Genomic DNA, 14,327 nt, shown 5'->3' with positions numbered 1-14,327 from the left:
GTGCTATTTCTTCCTTAAACATTTGATAGAATTCACAGATGAAGTAATGCAGGCCTGGAGTTTTCTTTATGGTATTTGATTAGGAATTCAGTTTCTTAGTATTATACTATTTAGATTTTTCTAGTTTGTGTCAATTTTATATGTTGTGCTTTTCAAGAAATTTATTTCATCTAAATTGTTAAATATAGTGACAAAATTATTTATAATATCCTTTTAATGTGTTTAGGATCGATCTGTAATGATGTCTCTTTTTCCCTTCCTAAAGTAATTTGTGTTTTCTCTCTTGATCAGTATTGTTAGGGGTTTACCATTTTTACTGATATCTTAAAATAACCTACTTTTTGACTGTTGATTTTCTCTATTGATCTCTATTTCATTTATTTCCACTTTTCTTGTTGTTATTTCTTTATATTTCCTTTGGGTTTAATTTGATCCTTTTCTAGTTTCTTAAGGTGTAAGTGTAGATCATTGAGTTCACACTTTTCTCCTCTAATAAAAGCATTTAGAGGTAAAATTTTATCTTTAAGTACTACCTTTAGTTGCAAATCATAGGGTTTGATGTTTTATTTTCATTATCATTCAATTCAAAATATTTTCTAATTTTTCTTGTGATTTCTTCTATGGCCCATGGGTTGTTTACAAGTATGTTGTTTAATTTTCAATTATTTGGGCATTTTCTAGTTATACTATTGATTTCTAGTTTATACGTTGTGGTCATAGAATATATTTTGTGTGATTTAAATAAAGCTTTTGATTTTTATTGAGACACTTTATAACCCAGCACTTTACAAGAATTTGATTTTATATCATGCTGCTGTTGGGTGTAGCATTTTATACATGCCAATTAGGTCATTTGATCCTGTTGTTTAAATCTCCGTATATTTTTACTGAGTTGTTGTTGTTGTTAGACCATTTGGTATTTTCTCACAGATTTTGAATACTCTTTTCTATTTATCTTCCCACTATTTTTTCCTTTTTATATTTCAGTTTAGGTTCTTCCTATAGATCTGAATCCAAATGCACTCATTCTCGATGTTGAGTTCAACTATTATTAAAGACATCTGATACTGTATTTTTCATTTCTATAATTTCCATTTGCTTATTTTGTAATTTCTATCTGCTGAAGATTTCCAGCTCTTCACACACATGGTCCATCTTTTCCGCTAAATCCTTTAGCATTTTACGATAAAGTTCCTGTCTGATAATCCCAAAATCTGAGCTATTCTCAGGGTCTACCTTTTATGTGTTTCTATTTTCCATATGTATCAAATTTTCTTTCTTTGTGTGTGTCTTTTAACTTTTCTGTTTTTGTTTGTTTGTTTGTTTGTTTTTTCCCATCCTGTAGGATACACCTTCCAGAGGGGTTTCATTCTCTTTTTAAAAAATTTTTTCTTTTTCAATTACATACAAGATTGTATTAGTAGTTTCAATTGTACAACATAGTGATTAGGCATTGTCTCTGTGTTATAAGAAATAGCTCATTTGACCTGTATGATGAATAATAATTATATTGCTTCTTTTAGGACACCGTGTAAAATTGAACCCAGTATAAACCACATTCTAAGCACAAGAAAGCCTGGAAAAGAAGAAGGTGATCTCCTGCAAAGAGTTCAGAACCATCAGCAAAATTCTGAGGAGAAGAAAGAGAAGATGATGTACTGTAAGGAGAAGATTTACGCAGGAGTGGGAGAATTCTCCTTTGAAGAGATCCGGGCTGAAGTTTTCCGGAAGAAATTAAAAGAGCAGAGGGAAGGTATGTGTATTGATCCAGTTCAAGTTTGTAAAAATAACTTAACTTAGTTGTAAGAAGGTTGACCTGACATACTAAGGCTGAGGAAAATTGCCCCGTTGTTTGTACATTTATGTGACTTTTCTATGATTTCTACTGTTCCTCTCTCTATTTAAGCTGAACTCCCATTGCTGCTTTCCATGAGGTCCCTGGGCAGGGTAGGGGGGAATTTAAGCAACTAAGTCTGTGTTCAAAAGTAAAAGAGGAGAAGAAACTATAACCTGTAGAAATAATTCATATTCTCCAATGCTATCAGCAGACAGTTATGATCCCTGACATGCATACATGTACATGCCATGCCTCCCCATTTAGATATTTTGATTAGGATCTATGCCAAGAAAGAAATGTTTCTTTTTACACAGATATCCAGAATAACCTATTGTAGCTCAGCTCACTTAACAGGATATGGCATTTGTAAGGGCTACCTGGGAAACTTAGCCATCAATTTATTTGAGGACATATTTCTGAGGTCCAGGTGGCAAGTTTAGAAGCAAACTTCTATAAGGCAGACTTGCTATTAGTAAGTTTGGAATTGCCTTCATTTGTTCATAACAACTAGTTCCTTCCAAGATTAACAAAGGTGCTCTGGGTTCAAATAATGTATTGAAAAATGGAACCTATGTACCTAGGTAGGAGAGGGGGAATGGTCAGAAAGCAAGGAGCTAGTTAAGTAAAGCTTTTAAAAAATGGGAACCACCCTAACAAAGAAGTAAGTTAGGAGGATAGCCAAATATGAGCTGGGAAAAGAACTAGGTACTTAGATATAATAAAAAACTAGTATTCCCTTCAACTTCAGTGTCCATCAATAGATGAATGGATAAAGAAAATGTGATGTATATATATGCAACAGAATATTATTAAGCCACAAAAAGAAGAAAGAGAAGGAGAATAATAATAATGCAATCTTGCCTTTTGAGACAACATAGATGGACCTTGAGGGCATTATGCTAAGTGAAATAAATCAGGCAGAGAAAGACAAATACTATGTTATCTCACATGTGGAATCTTAAAACAAACAAACTCATAAATACAGAGAACAGCTTGATGGTTGCCAGAAGTGGGGGATGGAGGGTGGACAAAATGGGTGAAAAGAGTCAAAAGGTACACTTTCATTTGTAAAATAAGTCTTGGAGATGTAATGTACAACATGGTGACTATAGTTAATAATGCTATATTGCATATTTAAAAGTTTCAAATAGTAAATCTTAAAAGTCCTCATCACAAGAAAAAAATATTTTTGCAACTATGTATGGTGACAGATGTTACCTAGTTATCATGATCATTTTGCAACATACACAGATATTGCATAATTATGTTTTATACCTGAAATTAATGTTATATGTCAATTATACCTCAATAAAAAATTTTTTTTAAATACTGTTTTCTTAAGGGGAATATCTCGCTTATACCTGGTATAAAAAAGTAAGATGAAAATACATTTTATTCATAGCTAGCCAAAGAAGGACCTGTGCTAGGGTTAGATGGGATTTGAATAGGTAAAAAGACCTGAGGATTTTTCAATACTCATTTTCTAAGCTGGTCTCTGAGTCTAGTTCATGAACTTGTAATTTCCCTGCTGTGTGTAGTTTGTATTCTTATAAATCCTCATGCCTATAATAAAGTGCTTTCTTGTTACTCTTAAAAACTGGCTTCAAAGACTTGCTGACTACTTACTATCAGGAATACTAGAAATGAGGAAACCACAGGCAGGGCCAAGACACGAGGTGATTCTTTCTTCCTATTGCTACTTTCAAATCATCTTTCCCCCCTCCTTCAATAACTCTAGCTTCTTTCACATCCATGTCCTTCAATTTTCTTCTACCTCCTGAGCCTCTTTAGTATTCTCACCTCAGACTTTGTAGTCACTCCCCATCATTCATGAATTGACCAAGCACCTGGCTCTGTATCTTCCTTTCCACCCCTACACCATCCAGTACCATGGCTTCTCAATGCCATGACCACCATCCCTCCTATGATCCCTTCCTTAACCCTACTCACCACCACCTCTCATAATCTTAACTGTTGACCTTATCACCCATTAACTCTTTTGAAGGTCCTTTTCTTTGACCACCACCTTCTCTTCTGGCTTACTTACTTTAGGACTTTCCTCCTGGGATTCTTTACCCTCATTGAGATCACCATCAGTCCATCCCTACCAATTGTACGTTTTACCTTTCATTACCATCCTAATGTCCTGATTTCCTTTCCTCTCAGCTCAGAGTCAATGATCGTTCTTATAGTCAAGCCTTCAAATGTCCTTAACCCCTCTATCCTTCTATCTCTATATTGTTTTCACCTGGCAAAACATGAACCCTGGTTAAATTCAGTAACTGCTCACACTTTGTATCTGCATCCAAGTACTTTAAATATAGCTGGAGAAAAATGCAATTGTATGTACTGGTCTCATTTTAAATTCACCATCACAGATCTCAAATGGGCATTTACCAATGCCTAGAAGTCTTATTACAGTTTCCTGGTAGGTGAATTTCTTCTTTCTGCCAAACAACTAATTTAATTTTTTCTCATTTTCAAATTTTCTATGTCCTTACCCTTCCTTAGCTATGATCTTGCTTCATATGTCATTGGGAAAGGTAGAAGGAATATAATGGTAACTCCGTTTTCTTCTACCACATCTACCGTATCTGTAATCCATATCTATGCACTGTAATATTCTGTTAAAATTAACATTTTTCTTTTTCTATCAAAGGAATGACCCTTTTTTCGCCCTACCCCCAGCATTTTCTCTTTCTACTAAATCATTTTCACCATCATACATACACACTCTTAATATCTCAATTCTTTTTTAAAAACTGTCCTCCATTATCCTCACATTCTTCTCCAGCTACCACCCTATTTTTCTCCCTTCACAGCAGAATTTCTTGGGAATTGTAGTCTTCTTCACTGCCTATGATTTCCTCAAGTGTCTCTCTATTCCAACGAAACAGCTCTGATCACGTCCCAGAAATCTCCTTTTTGCCAAATCCAGGGTCTTTTCCTCATTCCTGATCTTTATTGACTTCTTGGCTTCACTTGGCACAGTGTGTGAAATATTTCTTTAGGAATTGCTTCTCTCAGCTTCTTCCTTGGTGTGTATTACTTCTCAATTTGCTTTACTGCTGTTCTTCTCATCCAGGACCTCTTCCTGAGGCCCAGGATGGAGTCTTGGAATATTCCAATTATCTTTGCTTTCTACAACTATCTGTAAGTAATTGATTAAATACTGTTTATAAGCTGTAGACTCCCAAATTTATATCCGCACCCCCAACATTTCACCTGAACTCCAGACTCATACTTAGTTGCCTGCATCTACTGGCTATCCTAATAAACATTTTAAACTCAACACAGCCAAAACAGGATTATTGATCTGCCACAAACCACAGCTCAACACACAGGGACCATCACGCTTCCCCATCTCAGTAAAACGCGTCACCACACACCCTGTTGATTAAAGCCAAAAAAATCCAGAAATCATCTTTGAGCACTCTTTCCTTACCATAGCCCCCCATCTAATGAATAAGCCCATCAACTTTACCACAAAAATTTCCCAAATCTTTCGTTTATCATCATTCCATTATTACCTTAATCCAAGCCACAATCTTTTAACTAGACAGCTGCAACTAGATTTTCTGCATTCATTCTGGTCTTACCACAATTCATTTTGCTCATAGCAAATGATCTTTTTAAAAAATCAGATCATGTCACTCCTTTACTTAAAGTTCTCCAGTGTTTTTTCATTGTCTTAGAATGCAGTATAAACTCCTATCCCCACATGACTTGGCCCCTCTCCACCTCGCCTTTTACTTTTCTCCCTCTTACTGTGCCATATGCCATGCTGGCCTTCATTTGGATCCTTGCACACAGTGACCTTGTTCCTGTATTAGGGCCTTGGTGCCAACTAGTGCCTTGGCCTCAAGTCTTTCTCCAGATCTGTATATAACCGGCCCCTAGTCATTCAGTTTACAGTTTTATAATGTCTTCTTAGAATGTTCTTCCCCTGGTCACTGGTCTCTAACCCCTAACCTCCATCCGCCTACCTAGTCACACATTCTCACATCACCTATTTGACTTGATTTTTAATATTGATTTTCGTGTGTGTGTGTGTGTGTGTGTGTGTGTTTCTTTCCCCCAAGTTGAACATTAGCATTACCAAGGACTTTGTGGTGTATAACACAGAGTTGTGCTTAGCATATAGTAGATACTCTCTTTTTTTATTGACTGAATAAATAAAAGAATAGAGACCTCAAATTGAGGACTCTGCTCCACTTACATCATTCTCATCTGGGTAATATTAACATACATATTGAGAACATGAGCCCCAAAGACAGTTTTTGACAGAATAAATTGCTACGAGGAATAAGTGCCTCAGCCAACTTTACTGTTTTTAGCTGAGCTACTGACCAGTGCAGAGAAGAGAGCAGAAATGCAGAAACAAATTGAAGAGATGGAGAAGAAGCTAAAAGAAATTCAAACCACTCTGCAAGAAAGAGCGGGGGATCAGGTTGTTTCTCTTTTTTTAATACATAAAAGTAAAGCTTACTGAAACAAGTTTAAGCAATTTAAAATCAGAAGGTAAAAGTCTCCCCAACGTCTGTTTAGAGTTTTCTGTGGTTTCTTAGCTATTAATTAAGAGCAGGAAAGTAATTTAATGGGTGACTTCCAATAGAATTTGTAGCATGTGATGTAAGTGATGCAATTTATTGATTCTTAGTTATATTCTAAACCATCGTTTTGTTACTTCTAACTTTAGTTTTTTATTCTAATCATGTTCCATTAAAATGAGGTTAACTGAAGAAATTCAGTATGTGCTTGGCACTGCTCCGTCAAGTACAAAGTACTAGTTTATACTACTGGTAGGAACATAAATTATTGGAAAGAACTTTTGTGGAACAGACATTTTATATGGTCAGCGGCTATCTAAGGGGAAAGAATGGTAAAGCTAATTTTGGAACTGAAGATTGAAAATAGGTAGCATTTTTTAGATAGAAGGGACAAATTGATTTTGTCTATTTAATGCAACAGCAAGAAGAGAAGGTGCCTGCAAAGGAGACAGCTGAACTGCAAAGTGCTTCAGAGTCTCAGGAAATACCAAGAATGACTCTATCCAATTCTGTTTGTCCAGTAAACTCTGGTGCCAGGTAGGACTACATTGGTGGAAAGGACAATGCTTATGGGAGGGCATTTAGAAGCAACTTGCATGACTTGAAGTCTCCTTGACTATTATAGTATCAAGATAAGAGTTTGCAAGTATCTGTCACAACACAGACTTTGATGCTGAAGAGGGAGGACTGGGTGTACTGACTTTTCGCCATTAAAAAAATACATGGTTTGTGCTCTCTTTGGCAGCACGTATACTAAAAAAATAGGTGGTTCGTATAGAAGCCATCAAACATAAGTCATTTTTTAAAAGATAAAACTGCCCATTTCTACCACCGAGAGATGACTATTAAGATTGATATATCTCTCCTTATGTGTTCTATTGTTTTGTTTTATAAAAATGAAAGTACCATTTTGTAATCTGCTTATACTGTTCGTGCAACTTCGCATTTATTATCAAAAATACTTCAACAATTTTAATGACTGAAGGTTCCATCTTTTTAAAGAATTTGGATTGACAGTACTAGAATATTTCTTTATCTTAGAGTGAAGAAGGTTATATTTAATGAGAAAACCTCTTGGATTTTTAAGAATTAAATAAATCTGTGGGTTCTAAACACATGATTTAAAATGAGTTTCTTTTCAGGGAATCTTCACTTGTAGAAAACCTTTGGCAAGAACAACCGCATTCTAATGGTGAGTTGTATTTGACAATGTTGTGAAGAACTTGCTGATAACCCACGCATTATGTAACAAGTGGTACATATTTTTTTAAATTACAGTAAAGGGAGTTGAAAGAAGGCTGAGAGGGCTACTAGGTATTATTATATCTTTGAATCATGGAATTCAGTTATAATCATATGATTGGAGATAAGATAGATATTTGAAAGAGTACTTTCATAAGATTCCTGTTTTAAAATATTTGGTTTAAATGTAAATTTAAATTTATACTAACACCAAATAATCTTCCACTTTAGCTAATGTACACTAAGCTAAGCATATCTGTAGTATACAGCAGCCAAGACTGGAAAGTGGATTTTGGAACAAATTTTAAAAAGCTTAAAACTAAAGCTATTTTATATTTAAATTTGTCTTCTTTTTCCATTCAGAAACATGCTAAAATGGTAAAAATATGAATATCTACCTATAAGTACTTTTTTTTTTTTTAGTGTTAAACAGAATCTGATTAAACCTCTAATTCCAACCACCAAATTATAGGAAATAAAAGCATGGAGGAACAGGTTAAACAACACAGAAGTATGTAATTGGCCAAAAAAAATTCAGCATTGTGGGACAAACAAGCTAGATTCTTTAACAAAAAATTTCTATGGAATAAAAATGATTTAAGAAACATTTCAACCAGGCACAGTACATGAATCTCACTCTGCATTCCCAATTTAAACTTTTTTTTTTTTAATTAAATTTATTGGGGGGACAATTGTTAGTAAAATTACATAGATTTCAGGTGTACAATTCTGTATTACATCATCTATAAATCCCATTGTGTGTTCATCACCCAGAGTCAGTTCTCCTTCCATCACCATATATTCGATCCCCCTTACCCTCTGGCAACCACTAAACTATTGTCTGTGTCTATGAGTTTCTGTTTCTCATTTGTTTGTCTTGTTCTTTTGTTGTTTTTGGTTTATATACCACATATCAGTGAAATCACATGGTTCTCTGCTTTTTCTGTCTGACTTGTTTCGCTCAGCATTACTCTCTCAAGATCCATCCATGTTGTCACAAATGTTCCTATATCATCTTTTCTTACTGCCGAATAGTATTCCATTGTGTATATATACCACAACTTCTTTATCCATTCATCTATCGAAGGACATTTTGGTTGTTTCCATGTCTTGGCCACAGTAAACAAAGCTGCAATGAACATTGGAGCACACGTGTCTTTATCTCTAAATGTTTTCAGATTTTTTGGGTAGATACCCAGGAGAGAGATTGCTGGGTCATATGGCAATTCTATTCGTAATTCTTTGAGGAACCTCCACACTGCCTTCCATAACGGCTGCACCAGTCTGCATTCCCACCAACAGTGTATGAGGGTTCCTTTTCTCCACAGCCTCTCCAACATTTGTTACTATTTGTCTTGTTGATGATAGCCATTCTGACTGGGGTGAGGTGATATCTCATTGTGGTTTTGATTTGCATTTCTCTGATGATTAGTGATGTTGAGCATTTTTTCATATGTCTATTTGCCATTTGTATGTCCTCTTTGGAGAAATGTCTCTTCAAGTCCTCTGCCCATTTTTCAATTGGGTTGTTTGTTTTTTTGTTGTTGAGTTGCATGAGTTCCTTGTATATTCTGGATACTAGCCCCTTATCGGAGGCACTGTTTGCAAAAATCTTCTCCCATTCAGTTGGTGGCCTCTTTATTTTGTCAATGGTTTCTTTTGCTGTGCAGAAGCTTTTAAGTTTCATATAGTCCCATTCGTTTATTTTAGCTTTTACTTCCATTGCCTTTGGAGTTAAGTTCATAAAATGCTCTTTGAACTCAAGGTCCATAAGTTTAGTACCTATGTTTTCTTCTATGCAGTTTATTGTGTCAGGTCTTATGCTTAAGTCTTTGATCCATTTTGAATTAACTTTGGTACATGGTGACAAATAGCAGTCCAGTTTCATTCTTTTGCACGTGGCTATCCAATTCTCCCAGCACCATTTATTGAAGAGGCTGTCTTTGCTCCATTGTATGTTTTTAGCTTCTTTGTCAAAAATTATCTGTCCATATTTATGTGGTTTTATTTCTGGGTTCTCAATTCTATTCCATTGGTCTATGTGTCTGTTTTTCTGCCAATACCATGCTGTTTTGATTATTGTAGCCCTGTAGTACAAGCCAAAGTCAGGAAGTGTGATACCTCCATTATTGTTCTTTTTCTTAAGATTGCTTTGGCTATTCGGGTCTTTTGTGGTTCCAAACAAATCTGATGTTTTTATGTTCTATTTCTTTAAAATATGCCATTGGGATTTTGATGGGGATTGCATTGAATCTGTATATTGCTTTGGGTAATATGGCCATTTTAACTATGTTGATTCTTCCAATCCATGAGCACGGAATGTCTTTCCATTTCTTTGTGTCTTCTTCAATTTCTTTCAAAAATGTCTTATAGTTTTCAGCATATAGGTCTTTCACATCCTTGGTTAAGTTTATTCCTAGGTATTTTATTCTTTTTGCTGCAATTGCAAAAGGAATTGTTTTTTGTATATCTTTTCTGAGATTTCATTGTTAGTATATAGGAAGGCAATGGACTTTTGTGCGTTGATTTTGTAGCAACTTTACTGTATTCGTTGATTGTTTCTAATAGCTTTTTGGTGTAGTCTTTAGGGTTTTCTACATATAGCATCATGTCATCTGCAAGAGTGCTAATTTAACTTCATTCCCAGTTTGGATGACTTTTATTTCTTTCTCTTGCCTGATTGCTCCGGCAAGGACTTCCAACATTATGTTGAAAAGCAGAGGTGATAGGGGACATCCCTGTCGTGTTCCTGAACGTAGAGCAAAGGGCTTCAGTTTTCTCCATTAATTATGAGATTAGCAGAGGGCTTGTCATATATGGCCTTTATTATGTTAAGGTATTTTCCTTCTATACCCATTTTATTAAGTGTTTTAATCATAAATGGATGTTGTATCTTGTCAAATGCTTTTTCTGCATCAATTGATATAATCATATGATTTTTGTCCTTTATTTTGTTTATGTGATGTATCACATTGATGGATTCGTATGTTGAACCATCCTTGTGCCCCGGGATGAACCCCACTTGGTCGTGATGAATAATCTTTTAATGCATTGTTGTATTCGATTTGCTAGAATTTTATTTAGGATTTTTGCATCGGTATTCATCAGAGATATTGGTCTGTAGTTTTCTTTTTTGTGCTGTCCTTACCAGGTTTTGGTATCAGGGTAATGTTGGCCTCATAAAATGAGTTAGGGAGTACTGTCTCTTCTTCAATTTTTTGGAAGAGTTTGTGCAGAATTGGTATTAGATCCTCTTTGAAGGTTTGGTAGAATTCACTAGTGAAGCCATCTGGTCCCGGACTTTTGCTTTTGGGAAGGTTTTGGATGACTGATTCAATTTAGTTACTGGTGATCGGTCTGTTTAGATTTTCCAGTTCTTCATGGTTCAGCCTTGTAAGGCTATATGTTTCTAAGAACTTGTCCATTTCTTCTAGGTTGTTGAATTTGGTGGCATATAGTCCTTCATAGTATTCTTGGATGATCCTTTGTATTTCTGTGGTGTCCGTGATAACTTCCCTTTTACGTTTCTGATTTTGTTAATCAGTGTCTTCTCTCTTTTATCTTAGTAAGTCTAGCCAAGGGTTTGTCAATTTTGTTAATCTTTTCAAAGAACCAGCTCTTTGTCACATTAATTTTTTCTATTGTCTTTTTGTTCTCTATTTCATTTAGTTCTGCTCTAATTTTTGTTATTTCCTTTCTTCTGCTGACCTTGGGTTTTACTTGTTCTTCTTTTTCTAGTTCTTTAAGGTGTAACATGAGGTTATTTATTTGGGAGTTTTCTTGTTTCTTGAGATAGGCCTGTAATGAGATAAATTTCCCTCTTAAAACTGCTTTTGCTGCATCCCAAAAATTTTGGTAGGATGTATTTTCATTGTCATTTGTTTCTATGTATCTTTTGAGCTCTCCTCTAATTTCTTCTTTGACCCAGTCCTTCCAATTTAAACTTTTTGAAAAATTTTGTTAAAATGTGAAATTTCTGACTGGATATTTGATACTCAGAAATTAATTCTATAGATATGATCATGTTTTAAGATTATGCTGTTTAAAAAGAGCCTCTCTTCTAGAAATACATACTGAAATATTTATAGATGAAATGATAATGATGTCTTGAATTTGCTTCAAAAGAATCTGGAGTTGGGGTGGATTTGGGGAATAGTGGTAGGGAATAAAGATATAACAAGATCATCCATCTGTGTTTAGATAATTATTATTAAATGATCTCTACTTTTATATGTGTGAAATTGTTCGTTAGAAAAAAGAGTGCCTTTCTGCTTTCAAACAATGCAAAATATTACTTGATCTAGTTGTCTTAAAGAATAGAGCGTTTACTTTTAAGAGTATGAATCTAGTCTCTTGTTCTATAGGTCCCAGTACTCCTTTCTCCATTTTTGACGAGTTTCTTTCAGAAAAAAAGAATATCAGGTTTGAGGCTTTTTGTTTTGTTTTGACACTGAAAACTTTTCGGTTATTATAAATGAGGGGTTACTGTTATCTATGTCAACAGGGAAAAAATGGCTAAATAAAGTCTGTCATTTTCCAGTCCTGCAGGTCCCCCACCAGTTCCAGTCCAACGAAGACCCCTTGCAGTTCTCAAAACTTCAGAAAGCATCACCTCAAATGAGGATGTGTCTCCAGATGTTTGTGTAAGGAGCAGTATTCCTAAGTTAATATAAAGGGACTAGTAGATTGTTTCATTCAGTTCTCACAAAAGTTTAGGGTTCATATGAAAATTACTGGCTTGAAATAAGCACATGAAAAGATACTCAACATCATTAGTCACCAGAGAATGCAAATCAAAACCCTAGTGAGATGCTACTTCACAGGCACTAGGATGACTATAACGAAAAAAAACAGAAAATAACAAGTGTTGGTTAGGATGTTAGAAAATGGAACCTCATACAGTGCTGCTGGAAATTAAAAATGGTGCAGCAGCTTTGAAAAACACTTGGGCAGTTCCTCAAAATGTAAAACATAGAATGACCATCTGCCCAGAAATTCCCTCTTAGGTTTATATCCAGGAAAATTAAAAACATATGTTCATACAAAAAACTTGTACGTGAATATTCATAGCATTGTTCATAATAGCCAAAAAGTGGAAGCAACCTAATGTCCATCAACTGATGCATGCGTAAACAAATTGTTGTATCCATACAGCGGAATATTATTTAGTCATAAAAAGGAATGATGTACTGATACATCTTACAACATGGATGAACCTTGAAAACACTTTGCTCAGTGAAGCCAAACACAAAAGACCACGTACTGTATGATTCCATTTATGTGAAATGTCCAGAATAGGCAAATCCATAAAGACAGAAAGTAGATTAGGGATTTCCAGGGGATTAGGGAGAGTGACTGCTAATAGGTATGGAGTTTCTTTTGGGGGAGATGAAAACGTTCTAGAGTTAGTTAGTGGTGATGGCTGCACTACTCTGTGAATCTGATGAAAACCTCTGAAACGTCCACTCTAAAAGGATCAACTTTTTGTTGTGTGAATTATACCTCAATTTTTTTAAGTGGGGAAAAAAAATTACTGTCTTAAAAGCCTTTAGAACACTTTTTTTAAACCAACGTGACAAACGATCTTTGTTCTTTTATATAAAATGCTTTCTGTGGCAATGGAAAAGTTGTGTGGACCAACCATTTTTTCTTTAGTAATGTCCTATTTTAACTACTATGGACCGGTGACATGACATTATTAGAGTAAAAAGACCCCATGTAGACATTCAGATCAAAGTAAATAACCTTTATCAGTGACATTTCATTAAAGTCTTAAGGAAGAAAATCATCCTTCTATTCAAACCAGTATCTAGAAACTTGTCTTGAGGTTGAAGAGGATTGAATAGGTTTACTCTTAAGACTTAAGATGAGATGTGAAGAGTAGCTATAAAGATTTAAAGCAGTGTTCTCCACATCCTAAGCAATGAATTACTTGAAGGTACTTTTTTAAAACATGTTTTGTTTCCTATTTATTGAGGTATATTTTGCACCCAGTAAACTGCATAAGTATTCATTGTACAGCTAGATGAATTTTTACATGTATGAATATTTATGCAATCTCCACCCAGATCAAGATACAGAAAATTTCCAGCAACCCAGAATTGCTTAGGGAGCCATTTATTACTGAAGGTGCTCAGGCCGAATTCTAGCTATACTGAATTGGAATTTCCAGGGATCAAGTCTAAACATGTATTTTTGTTTGTTTTAAATACTTTCCCAGGTAATTCGGATAGTCCACTAACTGCTATGAAAAGATAACATTGTAGAAGAATAATTAATTACATATTGTGTTCTTGAGAATAGCACCAGAGAACATGATGAATAGATAGGCTGGATTTGGAAGTAGTGGTTCTAGGTTCAGCTGTTCAGGGATGGACTGAATTACTAAAGGAGTCAATCTGGTTTTTTGGTTTTAAACCTTTTACTTGTATTTAATTGTTAATAGGTACCTGTCATAATTATTTCCCCCTAAAAAGATAATATTTAAAATGTCTAAAATAATAGTATAAAATGTATTGTTAGACTATACATACTGTTTTACTTTAATCTAATAATTTTTAGCCATATTTATTGTTTCTTCTATATGTACTTCTCTATTTACTTATGTTGACTCAGAAATTTAAAGTATATGTCAAATTGATAACCTAGAAAATCAATATCTAGTATCTACAAGGGTTAAATGAAATCGGCACTTTTGT

General features: G+C 34.8%; 1 protein-coding gene across 1 annotated transcript in view; it reads left to right on the top strand.

Moving 5' to 3' along the window:
• Positions 1–14,327, top strand: part of BUB1B (BUB1 mitotic checkpoint serine/threonine kinase B) — a 64,508-nt gene that overhangs the window by 30,896 nt on the left and 19,285 nt on the right. The window contains exons 9-14 of the mRNA XM_019725498.2: positions 1,524–1,753; positions 6,175–6,287; positions 6,809–6,924; positions 7,530–7,579; positions 11,994–12,051; positions 12,170–12,272. Coding sequence (XP_019581057.2) covers positions 1,524–1,753; positions 6,175–6,287; positions 6,809–6,924; positions 7,530–7,579; positions 11,994–12,051; positions 12,170–12,272 — 670 coding nt within the window. The remainder of the gene's footprint in view (positions 1–1,523; positions 1,754–6,174; positions 6,288–6,808; positions 6,925–7,529; positions 7,580–11,993; positions 12,052–12,169; positions 12,273–14,327) is intronic.

This window comes from Rhinolophus sinicus, linkage group LG03 (assembly GCF_036562045.2).
Source record: "Rhinolophus sinicus isolate RSC01 linkage group LG03, ASM3656204v1, whole genome shotgun sequence".
Classification (NCBI taxonomy): domain Eukaryota; kingdom Metazoa; phylum Chordata; class Mammalia; order Chiroptera; family Rhinolophidae; genus Rhinolophus; species Rhinolophus sinicus.
This window is presented reverse-complemented; position numbering and strand designations above follow the sequence as displayed.